This window comes from Agrilus planipennis, unplaced genomic scaffold (genome assembly GCF_000699045.2).
Source record: "Agrilus planipennis isolate EAB-ADULT unplaced genomic scaffold, Apla_2.0 scaffold2, whole genome shotgun sequence".
Classification (NCBI taxonomy): Eukaryota; Metazoa; Arthropoda; class Insecta; order Coleoptera; family Buprestidae; genus Agrilus; species Agrilus planipennis.
The window spans coordinates 1,645,737-1,664,495 of record NW_020442464.1 but is presented as its reverse complement, the minus strand read 5'-3'; the positions used below and the strand labels follow the sequence as shown (position 1 = coordinate 1,664,495).

Here is an 18,759-nt window from a genome sequence, read left to right as displayed (position 1 = left end):
AAGAATTGATAAACAATATTAATTAAAAATAGTGGATGACATCCCAGAAATCTCAATTTGTTTTTATTTTATTTCATAATTTAGTTATGTAGTATTGTATTTAATTTGTTTTTTCTCTATTTCTATAGATTGAACATGAATGAGAGAGGGCTTTTAGTTAATTAAGGTGAGCATACATGTAATAATATGTACATATAGTATATTTATTTGATATTAACAGATAAAAGAGTTAAGCGTTACTTAGTATTATGTTTACTACTTACTAGGTAGGCTGAATTAATTATATCTGACTAGTCTTTCATTTTACAGGAACATTACAAAAATCTGTGATACCATTTAATTACCAAGCACTGATTGTATTTCATTCTTTCTGGAAAGTAGCTGTGTATATGGTCCTAAAGAAAACAAGAAAGTGCCTTTTCTTTCATTGGGGACAGACAGTGTGTCGTTGCTAAAGAAAGAACTGGTAAGTAACAGTATCAATTAAAAATATTAAATGTGGTGTCAGAAACTTCAATTTCTTAAATACTTACTTTCAGTGGGCTTAGTTTTAGAAATGGCAGAAGCAGATTAGCAAAATTAATGTAAAACTGAGTTTTCCAATAGTTTTAAAAGTTGGCATAATACAATTTATTTATACGTATATTTTAATAAGAGAGTTAGTAGGTATGGGAAGGTGAGTACTAAATATGTAAATTTTCAACATAATAGCTGTTTATTTTGCTTGTTTATGTGTATCTATTATTTTACCCATCACCTGTCTAACTTCACCACCACACTATGACTTTAAAATATTTATACTTGCTTTAAAAGTGGTAATTAATTACTTTTTCTTGTGCGTTTCTATAGATCGTCCAATAAATGAGAACGAATTGCAGTTAATTTTGATGCTAATGAAAGAACTGATGCTTTTAAAATTTCACCTTGCATCATTGGATCAGAGAAGCTGAAGATTAATTTGGAAACCATTAAAATAACTGCAGTGTATTTGGTTTGGTAATCACGTGCAGACTAGAACGCCACATTATGTAGTTAATTAAGGTGAGAATGCATGACAATTAGTATTAATTGCTTATTATTAATCTGTTACCATCCTATCTGTTTCAGATCGACGGTGGAGAAGACAAAGAAGACCCTCGTAGTTAAAATACTTCTCTGTTTTGCATGGTTGTTGTAATTTGTTTTATTTGAATTAATTTTTGATTGTAAATGTTATTATTTTTTGGAGTAGTAGTAGTTATTATTGTATTAACACGTTTAGTTTTTTTGGTAGTGTAGTCTAACCATGTCTCTTGCTTACCTCTTCGCTTAGCTTACTGCATATTCTTACTATAAATTGCTTTGCATTTACCCTAAGTCTTCTACATGATTCAACGTTTCGTTATCGTGTTTCTTTCTTCTCACCCTTGTGGAATTAGGGAGGGCCTCCCCGAACGACTTCCCTTGGGCTTAGCTATTTAGTTGATCTTAAAAGTGTCTTATACACTTTTCGCGAGTCTACTCTAGCGTNGAGCATAGAAAACGCTCTTTGGATGGTGATAATAACACGCCCAAGAAACTACGAATGTCAGATGAACTGCATTCGTCCATAGTAAGTGTTTAAACTTCATTACATTATTTGCTTCATTGTTTTGGTTTAGTAAATGCCTTATTTGGTTTTTGTTAATTAAGTAAAGAAAACGTAAGTAAATAAGTGCAGAGAAAATTAATATTAATGCAGCGTTAAGGTAAGGATAATTTACTTTCCATTTGCTAATTATTACTACGACTCTTAAAATTTTCCTTCAGTTCAACACACTTTTACATATTAACGTTGTTTAAGAAATTTAACATCCTTAGTAGCTTAAGATATTAAAAAACTATTCGTTTCTATCTTGTGTATTGTAGAGATCAAAGCAAAATGTGGTCAATTACTCAAAAGCAAGAGAATGAAAAGAAACAGAGAAATGAACAAAATAAATCAACATTTGGGATGACCTCGGCTATTTCCATGGCTCTGCCAAAACCGTCTGATATTACAAAGACAGCAGAACTTGAGGAAGCACTTAAACCATTTGATGTCTTTGAAACAGACCAAGAATTAAACCATCGTATGGTTGTTTTAGGAAAATTATATTCGTTAGTTAAACAATGGATTAAAGATTTATCTATTGCTAGAAATATGCCAGAAAGTGTTGCTGAAAACGTGGGTGGAAAAATATATACTTTTGGGAGTTATAGGCTAGGGGTAAGTTATTTAATACACTTAATGTTAACTGCATTAATTTGCACTTGATTCCTTTGAAATGCTTAAAAAAATATTTGAAATCAGTTTCGTACCTAAGTAAGTACCTATTTAAATTATAAACTTGTATTTAACTGTGGTACTAACATAAGTTAATTTAATTGTTAATTTTAAAACAATAAACAAGAAAAATTGTATTACATTGGCTTAGCTTGAATAATACTTGTTGTATACATATTTAATTTAAATTTTAACGGTGTGTATCTGCAGGTTCATAATAGAGGAGCAGATATAGATGCATTATGTGTAGCACCTAGACACATACATCGAAGTGATTATTTTTCATCATTTTTTGAGTTACTTAAACAACAACCAGAAGTTAAGGAACTACGGGTAACTTTATTCAATTTATTTGTTATTCTAGTTTTTAATGTGATTTATTATTTATTTAACAAAATTTATGGCAGCAGCATAGCTGATTTCCTCATCTATTAAAGGTGCCATGTCTTTGTATCAAATATGACTGAATCTGAATCTTATTGAAAATTGCCATACTTATATCTTAATCCACATACCAAAGGATTTTTGTCCAGTTTTTGACTTTTTAGTTTGGTTAATATTAAAGACTTCAACAATTTAATTTTTGTAGCTTAGTGTCACTTATTTATAATTGGCTGTATGTACACTAATCATAAAACTGTTGTAGTTTTATCAAAATCGAAAATGTTCGATCCCCAAATGAAGATTTCATATGGAATGGTTTTTGTACTTACTTTAGAAACGCTACATTTACAATACTAGTTAAATCCAGAGTGTTTCACTTTTCTTTTCAATATTTTTATGTATTGAAATTAATTTTAGTCTTTGATAATAGCAATAATTATTTCCTGAATTGTTGAGTGTGAATCACCCTTTTATAATAAGTATTTTATGTACTTCGTTAAATATTTTCTGTTTGTTTATAATATCGTTGTTTTGAGAATTAAGAATTTGCCTCATTAATTTTTTTTTCTTTTAATTTTTGGATAAATAAAGCAATAATTTTTGTGTGATTCACTCTATATACTAATTAAAGATAATTTTCATTATATTTATTATTCAATAAATTTTCAGGCTGTAGAAGAAGCATTTGTGCCTGTAATCAAAATGAATTTTGACGGTATTGAGATAGATATGCTATTTGCGCGTTTACTTTTAAAAGAAATACCAGACGGTATGGACTTGCAGGATGACTTTCTGTTGAAAAACTTGGACCCGAAATGTGTCCGTAGTTTGAACGGGTGTAGAGTGACTGATGAAATATTAAGATTGGTCCCTAACATTGATAATTTTAGATTAGCGTTACGAACAATTAAACTGTGGGCTAAGCGTAAGTGTCTTAATTTTATGCTTTTATGTTTATTTGCAATAACCTTTTTGTGTTTCAGGTCATGGTATTTATAATAATGCCTTGGGTTATTTGGGTGGAGTGTCTTGGGCTATGTTAGTAGCTAGGACTTGTCAACTATATCCAAACGCAGCACCCGCTACTTTAGTTCATAAGTTCTTCTTGGTGTTTTCGCAGTGGAAGTGGCCTCAGCCTGTTCTCTTAAAGCAGCCCTTTAACGTAAATCTCGGATTTCCCGTTTGGGACCCGAGGGTAAGTTTTTATAATTCATTTGTCTTTCAATGTTAAATCAATTATTATTATTGAACTATTGGTATCTTGTTTATCATTTTGCTGAATTCATAGAAAATATATGGCTGATCTGCAGCAAAAATTTTAAAAGACGTATGCTTTTTTTTGCTTAGGTTAATATTCAAGACCGTTATCATCTAATGCCTATAATAACTCCCGCGTATCCTCAACAAAACTCAACATACAACGTTTCGACCTCAACACGCGCCGTAATGATCGAGGAGTTTAAGTCAGGCCTGCTCCTTACAGACGAGATAATGCTGGGAAAGCAATCTTGGGAGAAGCTCTTCGAAACACCTGCATTTTTCATGAAATACAAACATTTCATCGTCCTTCTTGTGAGCGCTGCCACTGCTGAAGACCACCTAGAATGGTGTGGACTGGTTGAAAGCAAAGTTAGATTATTAATTGGTAAGTTATAAAACAAGCATACTTTTATTTTTTAAAGTATTTATCATTTTTTTAACACTGATTGCAATATGTATTAGATTAATGTAGTCACTATTTGAATTTCATTTTCAGTAACTTTAGAACGAAACCAACACATAACAATGGCTCATATTAACCCAGAAAGTTACAGTCAAATAGATTCACAAAAGGACTCGAGTCAACACTGTTCCTTGTGGTTTATTGGTTTGGAGTTTTCCAAAACAGAAAATTTAAATGTCGACCTCACTTATGATATTCACCAGTTCACTGAAACCGTTTTGAGACAAGGGTTAAAAATGCTCAAGGATGGAATGAAACTAGAAGCTAGGCATGTAAGAAGAAAACAACTGCATCAATATTTGTCTCCCAGTCTGTTGAAAAGGGAAAGGAAATTGTCCACAAATAGTTCTCTTAGAAATGGGACAGAGCATAGAAAACGCTCTTTGGATGGTGATAATAACACGCCCAAGAAACTACGAATGTCAGATGAACTGCATTCGTCCATAGTAAGTGTTTAAACTTCATTACATTATTTGCTTCATTGTTTTGGTTTAGTAAATGCCTTATTTGGTTTTTGTTAATTAATTTATTGTTTTTCTTGATTTTCTTTTGAAAAAGAAAATAATTTAGAAACTTCAACTTACGTATGTTTTTACCAAATCAGTATAATCAACGTTCATATAGGAGAAACCAACTGCTAATTTGTGATTGCTCTTTTAATTTTTCATCTCACAGTTTGAAGATAATTCAAATGCCTCCATCATGTGTACTGACGATTCTAATAGTAACACAAGTACGTCGGAAGAAAGCCTAAAGAATGTACCTCATCCAACTGATAGCCCACCAGCTCAAACATTATGCACTTGATATCAGCATACAGCGAAGAATGCCATTCTTGGTTAATGGTAATTTAAAATAATTTCTTTAGAAACTCTAACAAGTTTAAAGAACTTCGAATAGATTTTAATTTTCAAAAGAAAATTTACACTTTCTTTAACATTAACATTGAATTTCTAATCGAAACATTCTAACTAGAGCTCCTTTATTGATTTTGCTTAAAACTGCCCTGCACTTTCACTATTAGATTGATTTCATTGTTCGGTATATATTTTGACTTGTCTATATTTGGACACTATTGCGTTTGAGGTTTATTAATTTGAAGAATTTTAGTTCTTTTTCAGGTGAAAACTCGACCACAGCACACACATAAACAACAAAAAACACATCAGGATTATGTACGAACGTACGTATAAAATTTAGTTGAAGGTTTAATTTTGCGATACGACTACAAAAAGTTAATTGTAAAATATTATCGCAAAAGTGCAATAATAATGCTGATGATTTTGAACCGTTTTCTGAGTGCTTTGTATAAATATTTATTATCAGAGCAATGTTTTATTTAATTTTCGATATTGAAGGATAGTTATTGAGAAAAAGAAAGTTGATGGATTCAATGGTCTCGAAAAAAGTAAAAATCTATTTTTGTATAAAAAAATAGTATGGTGGTATGTGTGTTATTAAAATAACTATGAAAATTGTGNGTTTGAGGTTGCATGTCTTAAAAAATACACAAAGATTATTCAATAAAAAAGCTAATAAAATTGAAATATATTTATTAATTACACAAATTACAACATATTTATTTCAAGTACAACTATAATACATAATATATACAACGTATTAAATAATTAACAGTTTCTAAGGACTTACAAAAGTGAACATAATTACAAAACCAGGAAATTAATAAACAGTTTACAGAGTAAAAAGAAACATACCTGTAAGAGAAAGAAAACAAATCACATTCATATGCAATAAAAAATCTTATATTACTTACGAACTGTTATATTACCCTTTAAACACAAGATTAAGGAGAAAAAAGTCTCCCTATCCCTCTGTGGCCTCCGCATCTCCCCTTATAGCCACCCTATCCACCCAAATTAATTTTAATTGTGAAAGCCTTAACAAATATTTAATCTAACATTTATACCAGAAGATCAATTTAGAAACATTTTAACTATCCTTCTAAGTTACAATTACATAATATAACATTCTACCCTGTCGTATCATTTTTCTTGGACTGTGGACATTGGCCTGCTGTTAACATCTTCATTTTGCAACATTATGCAATTAATCTTCGGCGAATGATTGAGAGAGCACTTTGAAGTTGATTTGGATCCCAAATTGTCTGCAGTGGCATCATTCTTCGTGGATCTGCATTACTGTTTGCAGTTGTTGACTTTGGCACATTGTAGTTAATTAAGGTGAGAATATATAACATAATTAACATTACTTTCTCATTATTAATCTGTTACCACCCTATCTGTTTCAGATCGTCGGTGGAGAAGATATAGAAGACCCCGTAGTTAAAATACTTCTATATCTTGCATGTTCTATTAGCCGTAGTTAAAATACTTCTCTATTTTGCATGTTTTTTGTAGTTTATTTTATTTGAATTAACTTTTTTTGCATGCTGATTTTAGTTTATTTTTTTTTAATTAATTTTTGATTGTAGATATTGTTATTGTTTTTTTTTTCAGTAGAACAGTTTAATTAAAATCTCTTCGTTATCCATCACTGAACTGTTAGATTGTGTCTAAAGTATAGGTAAACAGTAGGATTATTTCTTCAGTTCAACTAATTAATAAATGAAGAACTTATCCCTNATCGAACCCGATAAACAATATCGATCCAATATTTTAGATTATCCATTTCCAAGGAGTTTAGAATTTTTTGGGCTCTCTTCAGTTAAAGAATGCAAGATAAAAATAGGTATTTTTTTTTTTGTATTTGCATTTTAAATGCAAGTATTCCAAATAAATCACATCTCTGTGAGTAAGTTACAAAAAGTCAATTCAATTTACGAAATGCCTTGAGCGAATTGCGAAAAAATCTATATTGGTAAAACTAAGAGACTCCTTTATGAAAGGATCCGTGAGCACAAAAACGACCATAAAAATCAAATCTTAATAGCCCCTTCATACAAAACCGCGCTTATTAAGCACTCTGTGAGAACTGGGCACAAGCCCAATTTTGACAATTCCAGCATTTTATAAATTGAGAAAAACTATTTCAAACGCTTATTCTTAGAAGCATCTTTTATTCTAATACAAGGGGAAAAAGCTATGAATTCTCAACCAGACTTGGAAAACAAATTTGCAGCGAATAATTATTTCAACATCTACAATAAATTCAAAAACAATAAAAACATACAATTAAAAATTACTTAAAGATAAAATCAAATTAACTAACTACTATATTTCTATCTATGCTAAATTAATTCTGTAATATTGTATATACTCTTAGAATAGAACTTTTTATCTAACCGTCTATACATACTGTATTATAAGTCCTGTTCTATCCTACTGTACCATGCACGTAGTGTTTAGAATTATTTTAAGTATTTATTAAGTATAATATTCATTATTTTATTTATACATATGTGTTTTGTAGTATTAAGTGTTTTTTTTGGGGACTCATGTACCTCAAGCAATACATTGTGACTTAAAAAGCCTAGTAATATGTTCACATTAATTAGGCACTTGTCCTATTATTTCTTAACACTGTCACAGGCTTTAAACAGTCTCAAGTTAGAGACAAAACGTCAGTGCTGGTTTTATTATAATAAATCCTTTTTGCTCCTGATCAGCTCTGGTTATTTTACTATTAGTACTAATTCTTTCCCCCCCATTAGTCATTGCTTCAAGTGGTCGAAATTCACTTTTTTGAACAATATTATGACGTAGTGTCGGCCATCATTCTTTTCTAATTGTTGCTGTTGACGGCCATCATTCTTTTCTAATTGTTGCCGTTGTCGGCCATCATTCTTTTTAATTGTTGCTGTTGTCGGCCATCATTCTTTTTCAATTGTTGTCGCATTGTTACNAAACTAATTCAAATAAAATGAACTGCAAAAACCATGCAAAATAAAAAATTAATTTGAATAAAATCAACTTAATGAATTCTACTAGATAGAGCATGCAAGATAAAGAACTATTTCAACTATGGGGTCATCTTTGTCTTCTCCAACGTTGATCTGAAACAGATACGGTAGCAAATAGATTAATAAAGAGCAATTAAAATGAATTATATTAATTATTCTCACCTTAATTAATTGTAGAACGTAACGTTCCAAAGTTTACAGGTGTGAAAACTAAACCAACTCCAGAAGGAACACCATAGCAGAGAATTTGTTATTTCAGTGGAATTCAAATAAGTATTCAGTTGCTCTCACTCGTGGGTTGAAGATTAACTGCATTATGTTAAAAGGCGAAGACGAAACAGCAAATCATGAATATAATCCACGAAAGACAACGCCCATGTAGACATTGGCTGTTTCAGTATAACCAAACTGAATATTAATTCTCTCTCATTCGTTGTATAACCTGCAGAAATGGACAAAAAGACATATTAATCACACTTATAATTAAGAACCACTATTAACACAAATAAAAACGCACCAAAAAGCAAGTAAAATAGTTAAATTATAAAATAACAAACAACTTTACGCCATTTTTACATCAGAATCATAGATCACGACATAGTTAAGTGTCAAATATCACGACTTCAATTTACGAAGCAGACAATAGAAAAAGGTTAAAAAGAAACTCCATATATCAATGATAAATCTCATTTCCTTCTGTGGAAAATAAAAACTGTCAAAGAGATATAAATGCACAATAACCTTAATTTATACTGTTTACAATAATAAAGAGCAATTAATATTAATGAAGTCGTGTATTCTCACCTTAATTAATTGTAGAAAGTGGCGTTCTAAAGTCTACCAGTGTGATGAGCAAACCAAATCTAGGAGGGATACCACTGCAGACAATTTGTTGTTCCAGTTGCTTCCAAATTAATTAATTTCCAATTGCCTCCCATTGTTACGGCAAAAATTAACTGCATAATTTTGCAAGGTGAAGACGTCAAAAACATCGGTTGCTTCAGTAGTATCAAAATTAACTGCAATTGCCTCTCATTTGTGGGACAATCTATATAGAAACAGACAAGAAAAAGTAATTAATTACCACTTTTAAAGAAACTAAAACAGTAATATTTTCATCTGGCAATATAGTGATAAAGTTAAAAAACTTTCACATTGATGGAAAAGTCAGTTCCACAATAACTCTGCTTTTTCCATTTCTGAAAAGTTGTCTAAGAAAACAAGTTCCTAGGACCCTCATTTACTAATTTTAATTGATACCGTTACATACCAGTTTATTGTCATAAATCCCTCCCTCAGCAACACACTTCTTCAGCACATTGTCTCTGTTCCCAATGGAAAAAGGCACTTTCATGCTTTCTTTATGACCAGAGGAACAGTCACTTTTTGGAGTCAGTGAGAACCGACACAATCAATGCTCCACAATTTAATGGCATCTGGAGTTCTTCTAACTTCCCTGTAAAATCAAATTTTATGAAAAAGTATTCAAATAGGTACAATAAATTTAGCCTCCATACTCTAGAGTGTATAAATAAATTGTTGAAGTAACGCCGTACCCTTTTGTTTTTTAATATAAAACAAATACACTACATATATAATAATAAAAATGAAAACGTCTTAATCCACGTTACAACATCGTAAAAAGTCGTATATTTTATATAAATTAAACAAAATCTGATAAAATCATCAAGACTTTTACCAATAAAAATTAAAAAAAAAAAACGTGCTTAGTATTCTCGGAAGATACTGTAAAAACACTACCAATAAAATTAATTTGAAAAAACCAATACGCACATCGCAATCCGCAATAGGTGTTACTAAGATTTCGACAATTCCACGAGTTCAAGCAGAAATTTTTACACTAGAATTTTAATAATTTCTTACTTACAAAGACGAATCTACCATTCGGCCATATGCAACTGATGAAAATCATAGATTAGATGAAAATCATTGAAATCATATTACAACGGTGACCATAGATAAATGACAACGAAGCGTCACATTGCAATTTATACCTATAATTGCTGGTCTATGATATAAACCATAAAATGTCTAAAGAAACAACCATAGATGCTCGATACCGTTAATTTGTGCTATGGATAAATAGGGTGCATTCAATGAGGCAGACATATAAATGAAAAGAAAAACAACAAATAAACTGTGTAGAATCGTTAAACAAAATTAAAGTATTATATATTTAACATTTAACACATTTTACTATCTGAAACCCAAAACACAAAATGAGAAGTTAGAAAAAAGAAACCATTTCTATTCTCGTTTCGTTGCTTTTCAAAAAGTCATACGTAATTATAAGCCTCACCCGTTTTACATACTTTAAACTTTTCTATTTTAGTATACGAGTATACCTCGTATTAATCCACTTTTCTTTAGTTTCCCTATGCTTCCTAATTATTTCCCACTTTATCACTATATATCTTTTTTGACCTTCATTTGTCCTGTTTTTGTATGTTTTTCTGCCTTTGGTCTTTTAGCCCTGCAATCTCGTTTGTTATCCAGGGTTCCCTACTTTCGTTTTCTTTTCTCCCTTAGTATTTCGACATTGCACCTAGCCTATCGCTCGTTTCATTTAAATCTTGGAGTTTTATAAGTCAAAAGGTCTCCTACCTTCACTCTTCTTTAGAATTTTGAATAGGAGATTGGTCTTCATAAGTTCTACGTTATGATAGCTTTCTATATCTGCTCCTGGATAACTCCTACAGTCCTTCAAATAATTAACAAGTATGTAATCTAAATGATATTTCTCTAAATCATTTGACATCTTCCATGTATAGCGCCTCCTAATGTGGTGATCAAATAAAGTATTTGCTACGATTAAGTTGTGTTTATCGCAAAATTCAGTCTGTCTCTCCTATCATTTCTATTGCCTAATCCAAAAGAACCTATTATTGCACATTTTTTACTTTCATCTATTACTGCGTTGAAGTCTGCTACAACTATTAGGTTTTCCTGCCCTATCATTAACTTTAACACATCTCCTGTGCTCGCTTCTACGACTTCGTCATTGTAAGATGTTGTAGACATATAGATCTGCACTATTAGGGTTTTACCGATTTCGAGTTTAATTTAACGACAACTATTGTAACCCTTTTTTGTAAATAACTTTCTACACTCTGCCCTGCTTTCCTACGCATTCAATTCCTGCCCCCGAATTACCTTCCGCCAATCCTGTATGTATTATTCTAAACTCTCCACTATAGAAGTCCCAAGCTTCTGGCCAATGGGCTTCACTAATGTCTGCCATATCTAATTCTAGTCTTTTCATCTCAACTTTCAAAATTCATAACTTCCCTACTTGCCTCATGGTTCTAACATTCTAAGCTCGGACTCGTGAAATATTGCATCTTGCCCTATTGCACTTGATGACATCCCTTGAGGTAGTCCCCGCCCGGACATTCGAATGGGGGACTAGTTTACGTCTGAAGTAGTAGGTAACTAAACAACTGTTGAATAAAATGTTGTAGAAAAAAACAGTACAAACGAAATTACGATTTAACCTTACAGGAACAAGAACGAGGTTGGCTATAAAATGAAGAAAAATTATTGAATGTTATTAATATTCAAATTTAATGAAGAAATGAATGCAATTTTCGATGTAGTTGGTCTTTTAGTGAATTTATAGTTATGGAGTTTTCGTCAATGTTGACGCATCAATGATACTAAAGGGATTCATAAAGTCATTACTGTTAATTTTAAAGTTAGTTTTACTCCAAAAAGTTGTAAGCAACTAATTGGTGTCTCGTTCAACCAGTCTGTAAGTATAATTTGATTTGGTAAAGCTGTTAAAAATTATAAGTGAAATAAAATAGGCGCTAATCGTAAATGCTAAAAATCAAATCAAAAGCGATTTCTGAAACTGTGAAAAATTAGTAACTTTTAACAATGCAAAAGTAACTTTTTTCACACTGTAACTGATCAGAACCAAAATAGAGTTGCAAATAATTTTATTGAAATAAAATCACTATCAATCATTTCATATGAATATATTTACAACCCCATTTTGTTTTTGATTTTTTACACATTGTAATAAAAGAAAGAAATGTAATCTATAATTTTTTTTGTTCATCTAATAAGTGGAGTGTTGCGAATCGTTTTCTAAGAATGTTGAATTACATGCATTTATTAGCACACCACAATATCTCAGTTTTCAGTTTTACACAGCTGGCGTATATCAATTCGATATTGTTTTGCGGGCTGTTTTGTCCTAGTTCATAGAATTTCGTAGTTTCCTGCTAAACGTACGATAAGTGGTGATTTGGCAGGTGCTGATATTAATGTGGAACTTCAAAATTCCATGGACTATGACATTGAACCCGGAAAACAACATCGATCCTATATTTTACATTATCCATTTCCAGGAGTTTAGAATTTTTTGGGCTCTCTTCAGTTAAAGAATGCAAGATAAAAATAGGTATTTTTTTTTTTGTATTTGCATTTTAAATGCAAGTATTCCAAATAAATCACATCTCTGTGAGTAAGTTACAAAAAGTCAATTCAATTTACGAAATGCCTTGAGCGAATTGCGAAAAAATCTATATTGGTAAAACTAAGAGACTCCTTTATGAAAGGATCCGTGAGCACAAAAACGACCATAAAAATCAAATCTTAATAGCCCCTTCATACAAAACCGCGCTTATTAAGCACTCTGTGAGAACTGGGCACAAGCCCAATTTTGACAATTCCAGCATTTTATAAATTGAGAAAAACTATTTCAAACGCTTATTCTTAGAAGCATCTTTTATTCTAATACAAGGGGAAAAAGCTATGAATTCTCAACCAGACTTGGAAAACAAATTTGCAGCGAATAATTATTTCAACATCTACAATAAATTCAAAAACAATAAAAACATACAATTAAAAATTACTTAAAGATAAAATCAAATTAACTAACTACTATATTTCTATCTATGCTAAATTAATTCTGTAATATTGTATATACTCTTAGAATAGAACTTTTTATCTAACCGTCTATACATACTGTATTATAAGTCCTGTTCTATCCTACTGTACCATGCACGTAGTGTTTAGAATTATTTTAAGTATTTATTAAGTATAATATTCATTATTTTATTTATACATATGTGTTTTGTAGTATTAAGTGTTTTTTTTGGGGACTCATGTACCTCAAGCAATACATTGTGACTTAAAAAGCCTAGTAATATGTTCACATTAATTAGGCACTTGTCCTATTATTTCTTAACACTGTCACAGGCTTTAAACAGTCTCAAGTTAGAGACAAAACGTCAGTGCTGGTTTTATTATAATAAATCCTTTTTGCTCCTGATCAGCTCTGGTTATTTTACTATTAGTACTAATTCTTTCCCCCCCATTAGTCATTGCTTCAAGTGGTCGAAATTCACTTTTTTGAACAATATTATGACGTAGTGTCGGCCATCATTCTTTTCTAATTGTTGCTGTTGACGGCCATCATTCTTTTCTAATTGTTGCCGTTGTCGGCCATCATTCTTTTTAATTGTTGCTGTTGTCGGCCATCATTCTTTTTCAATTGTTGTCGCATTGTTACTAATGTCGGCCATTATGGTTTTTTAATAGATGTAATAGTAATCAATGATTAAAATTTAAAGGAATTGTTTGTAATAGCTGATACTGACTTTCATTTACATAATAGCACTTTGCTTGTGCTAACAGTACTCATAATTTTCTATATAGTACCTATATAACATAGTTTGTACTTGCTTCTTAGTAAACATCACTAAATTGTTTTATTTTCTGGGAATAACAACAGCAAGGCATTTCTATTATATGACTTTCACTTTCAGTGAAAATACGTCCTAAATTCTTTGGTAATTATGCGCTAATTCAAAAAATGTCATAGGTACAGTTAATCATAATAATTTGTAACTTTTTAAATTTAGTTTTACCTGATGGGTTTTACCATTAATCTAATACTGTTGATGAACAGTTACTTTTTTTGTTTGTTATGATGATTTTGGATGGAATCACGAATTTTTGCAAAAAAATAGTATCTGGCTAGACAGTTTCATAAGCAAACATCGGATCGTATGTATGTGATGAGTGTAGTAGTATGTAGGCATTCCGAGTATCATCTGACTAATTGTAAATTCAAAAGCATGCGTAAAATTGTTATATCCAAAAACATCATCATAAACAAACGAATAAAGGCGTATATGTACCCTGTGAACTGTAACAGGGAATCTTTTTCGAAAAGTTTTCGAGTTTCTGGTAGCGTTACCTCTAATTCTTTTTTCGCGCTATTCGCTCTATTTATTTCTAAAAAGCGGAAATGTATGCAGTGAACAACCTAATTTAATTAGAAGTTTATACCCAGAAATTAACATCTTGGTAATTCAATTGCGTTTACACTGAGCACGGGTTAAAATTAGGTTTACGGTAGGCAATAATTGCGTGTAGTTAGTTCCCTAACTACCGTAACAACAGGATAGTTTTGAGATATCGGTTGAAAGGTTTGCCACGTTAATAACTAACTCATGTAAAATAAGGAATAATCTATACAAATGTAGCTATATCTGCCTGCAATATCGAAGAAACTGTATTTTGTGGATTCGTATGGTTATTTGTATGCTGTTATTGTTTTTTTATCTAAAATTTTTATTATGATACTGGATCCTAATCAGGCAATTTTATATGTGGTCTATTTTGAAGATACGTCTTGTACAATTTACTGAAAAAAGTTAGTTTTCCACAAAAATAGTAAATACATACGTAACTGACTGTACAAAGCACATCTGTGAATATTAATATGATGAATAATTAAAAAATTTTAATCTTTACATTTGAGTTTTCATATTTAGCGTTTATTTTGTTTCATTGCTAATATTAGTTATGTAAGGGTTGGATTTGCCAAAAGGCTGTCTAAATAACGGCTTAAAGGCGGCAGAGGTCTAGAGGCGGCAGGGACCTAGGGGCGGCAGATTTTAGAGTCAATGGAAAAACCCAATTTTTCGTGCAACATTACCTCAATGATAAGTTTGTATAGGCTTTCGCAACTGGCGTCTAATGTGTGTTGCGTTTTAGTTTTCGGACTTTGTGATCTCACCACCGAACGATCTACGAGAAAACTACCACGCTGGCGTTGAGAATGCCTGCCGCAGTTGCAGACGAAACGTTGGGAAGTACTTTTCAAAGACAACAGTCAGAAAATCCGGAAACTAAAACGCATTATCTTAATGATTTATAAATAAATTCATTTTCACTGTCACACTTCCTCTAACAACACTGCAAAGTACACAGAGAAAATGAAAAACGAAAGTTTACCTAAATATTAAAGTGATATTTACAATTTATCCCACAAGCCCGTTGTTTCGTAAGCAAAAATAATAAAAATTACAATTTCGATCCGAATTTGTAAAAATAAAATCCGAGGAGANATAATAAAAATCGATTTAAATGATCCCCATTTTCTCATACTACATACTAAGGGAATTTGCAGGAAAAAATAGAGAAAGTAACTGAGTTATTTGAATTTTAATTACGTATAGAATATTTCCACAAAATGCCTAAATCATTTCATTTTTAGGGTTTCGTGCCTCAAAAGCAAAAAAGGAACGCTTATATGATCACTTCGTTGTTTGTTTGTTCGTCTGTCTGTTAAGGTCTTAATATCAAATACTCAGTGTGAAGAATAAAAAATCAAACTTCTTAATTAACGTAATCAAAAGATACGGCTGTTTATGCATCATATTCTGACAATCGCAAGGATATCAAAACCTATAGGATACTTCCTGTTGATCTACAATTATGAAAATTAGCAAGAAGTAATCTTAAGTACCTATAAGCCAAGCAAAGGGAAAAATCTCCCCAAATTTGTACAAAAATATTGTAATTATAAGTTCTGGGGACTAAGTTTTGGGGAGGAACTTAAAACACTAAAAAAAAAAACGGAAAAATCTTCGAGTTTCGATATCAGTGATGGACGAACAACGCACACACATAGGTATTACCTATAAGAAGTACAGAGCACATTGACCATCTCTTTTTGTTATGTTTGTTTTTCGGCTTCAGTGTGAAACGTAATTAATAAAAAATCGAGCAATGAATCATTAAAATAATTGGTCAACAAGACGGCATTTTTTGCCGTAATTAAAAGTATATAGGTGAAATACCGGTCGTTTGTACAATGAGCAACATAAATAAAGTGTAGTTCTTGTTTCATTTAATAATTTTATTTTATGAATAGTACTTTCTTAACCTACCTATTCATGTATAAATACGTAAAATCCTAAAATTGTGAAATATCCTATATTCAAGAAAAGTGTAAATCCGGCACTGTTATTTACTATTTTCTGTACCAAATTAATTTAATTGTGCAACTCAAGAACCTAATATACCTACTTATCAATTCCTCTAACAAAATGCTAATTTTGATCTCACAAGTCACAAATGCAATGTACATTTCTATGCACATGCATTTCGAGATGATGATAGTGTTTGGGCTTTCGCCGCGTTATTGACGACCAGACCGTTGTCCAGTATATTCTGAGATTTTTTAGTGAAACACTGAATTTGTTTAACTCTATATTAACTGAAATTTTTCACTTTAAACATACTATCGGTACAGACTAAAGATATGAACATGTGTCGAATACAGGTGTCGACTTAGACATTTGACTGTTGGATCATGAATGATCGCATTCATTGGCATATGTGCACAATATAAGAGCAGGCCGACTGGTTTCCGCTTATCAAATCATACACTAAACAATATAAAATGATTCGGCGAATAATGGCTCATGATTAACAGATAGCTTAGAAATACGATAAAAAGTAGGTACTTACTTAAAAGCTTCAGTCTTTCCTTTACATTGTATTAACCCCTGGTAAAACAGAAGCACGCTCTTCAATCACACACAGGATAAGTACACATATACAACAATGTTTTCCTTTTATCTAAAAACGCATACACTGAATGATTAAATTAATTGTAGCAACACAATAGGTATTATTTACGCGCTAATATAATAATATAAATAAGACAACTGTAATAGGTATACCGTTTTCTGAAAGTAACTAAGCAATAAGTACAACTGATTGTGAAACGGTCGTCAAACATAGTGTCCGTTTGAAGGTAACATAAAAACTACTGATAAGTTTTTGCTTCGTTATAGGAGTTATTACATTGACGTCAACAACGGCAGAATTAAAACATTTTAAAAATCAATAACTCATAGAAATTACATACAAACACATGGATTTTGTTTTAAGTATCATCATCATTAGGCCATCAGTCCTAAGACTGGTTGGACACGTACCTCCACTCTTTCTTATCATGAGCTAATCTTCGCATTTCCCTAAAACTAGAACATCCCAAATCCTTAACTATTTTTGAACAGTTTTTTAATCTAGGTCTACCTCTACCCCTCCTAACTCCTGTTTCTGCCTCTAACATGTCTCTGACTAGACCTTCATGCCTGAGAAAGGCGTCCTACTAATCTATCTCGCCTATTTTTTTTTAAATTTAATGTGAGTGAAATAAACAGATTGATAAAGCAGAACACATTCATCACTTAAAACTTGTAGATAGTATTAACGATCCTAAAAACTTCAGAAAAACTTTGGACAATTAGGACCTGATCTTCGTTATTTATCGTTAGTTCATATATGCGTTACAGATTGTTTAAGGTGACGTTATTTTCTGAAAAGTTTATTTATCAAGTAATATTCAATTTATTTAAATAGTGGAAAAAATAATACTTGAAAATTTATTTATTTCATTTGAAATTTAAAATATTATTGTTAATGGATATTAGTATCACTTCATAAAGGATTATATGGGATGATAACAGTCGCATATTTACGTATAGGCTGATGAAGATACAGTCCAGGAAGGCAGAATTGTACTGATGGTAAATAGGGATTTCTTTGCTTTAATGCAAAAAAATAACAGTATGTTTGAGCTTTGAACGCCACTCTTATCATTTTTTGGAGGAAAGAATATGTTTCTTTTGGAATCGTAACGAAAATAACAAGGTTTTCGCTACTGTTATTATCTATAAAACTTTCAATATTCGGGTCATAGTTCAGAGTTGGCGTACGGGTGCAGTTTTGTACCTTCCAAGATTGATGCCAATCAGGGAACGTGGCAAAGGCGTTAAATCCTTTGCTGTAGGCCATCAATGATAATCATAATAATAAAAATCGATTTAAATGATCCCCATTTTCTCATACTACATACTAAGGGAATTTGCAGGAAAAAATAGAGAAAGTAACTGAGTTATTTGAATTTTAATTACGTATAGAATATTTCCACAAAATGCCTAAATCATTTCATTTTTAGGGTTTCGTGCCTCAAAAGCAAAAAAGGAACGCTTATATGATCACTTCGTTGTTTGTTTGTTCGTCTGTCTGTTAAGGTCTTAATATCAAATACTCAGTGTGAAGAATAAAAAATCAAACTTCTTAATTAACGTAATCAAAAGATACGGCTGTTTATGCATCATATTCTGACAATCGCAAGGATATCAAAACCTA

General features: G+C 31.4%; 1 protein-coding gene and 2 long non-coding RNA genes across 5 annotated transcripts; 2 read left to right on the top strand and 1 right to left on the bottom strand.

Annotated features, from left to right (window-relative positions):
• Window positions 1-107: 107 nt before the first annotated feature.
• Window positions 108-1,147, top strand: LOC108732655. 2 transcript variants are annotated; one of them, XR_003232442.1, is made up of 5 exons: window positions 108-166; window positions 310-466; window positions 540-676; window positions 850-1,041; window positions 1,108-1,147. It is a non-coding gene; the product is annotated as an uncharacterized LOC108732655 (long non-coding RNA). The 2 variants fall into 2 exon arrangements; XR_003232441.1 differs by having other exon boundaries at window positions 310-676.
• Window positions 1,148-1,657: 510 nt separating this feature from the next.
• On the top strand, window positions 1,658-5,575 carry LOC108742241 (poly(A) polymerase type 3). Its single transcript, XM_018477401.2, has 9 exons — window positions 1,658-1,727; window positions 1,888-2,227; window positions 2,495-2,617; window positions 3,338-3,593; window positions 3,652-3,863; window positions 4,016-4,313; window positions 4,425-4,837; window positions 5,067-5,236; window positions 5,502-5,575. The coding sequence occupies exons 2-8, from the start codon at window positions 1,901-1,903 to the stop codon at window positions 5,196-5,198; spliced, it is 1,761 nt and encodes a 586-aa protein (XP_018332903.1). The 5' UTR covers window positions 1,658-1,727; window positions 1,888-1,900; the 3' UTR covers window positions 5,199-5,236; window positions 5,502-5,575.
• Window positions 5,576-9,180: 3,605 nt separating this feature from the next.
• Window positions 9,181-17,233, bottom strand: LOC108732323. Of its 2 annotated transcripts, none has more exons than XR_003232444.1 (3): window positions 17,068-17,233; window positions 9,542-9,727; window positions 9,181-9,319 (listed from the first exon to the last, which is right to left on the bottom strand). It is a non-coding gene; the product is annotated as an uncharacterized LOC108732323 (long non-coding RNA). The 2 variants fall into 2 exon arrangements; XR_003232443.1 differs by lacking the exon at window positions 17,068-17,233 and adding an exon at window positions 10,160-10,474.
• Window positions 17,234-18,759: the final 1,526 nt, after the last annotated feature.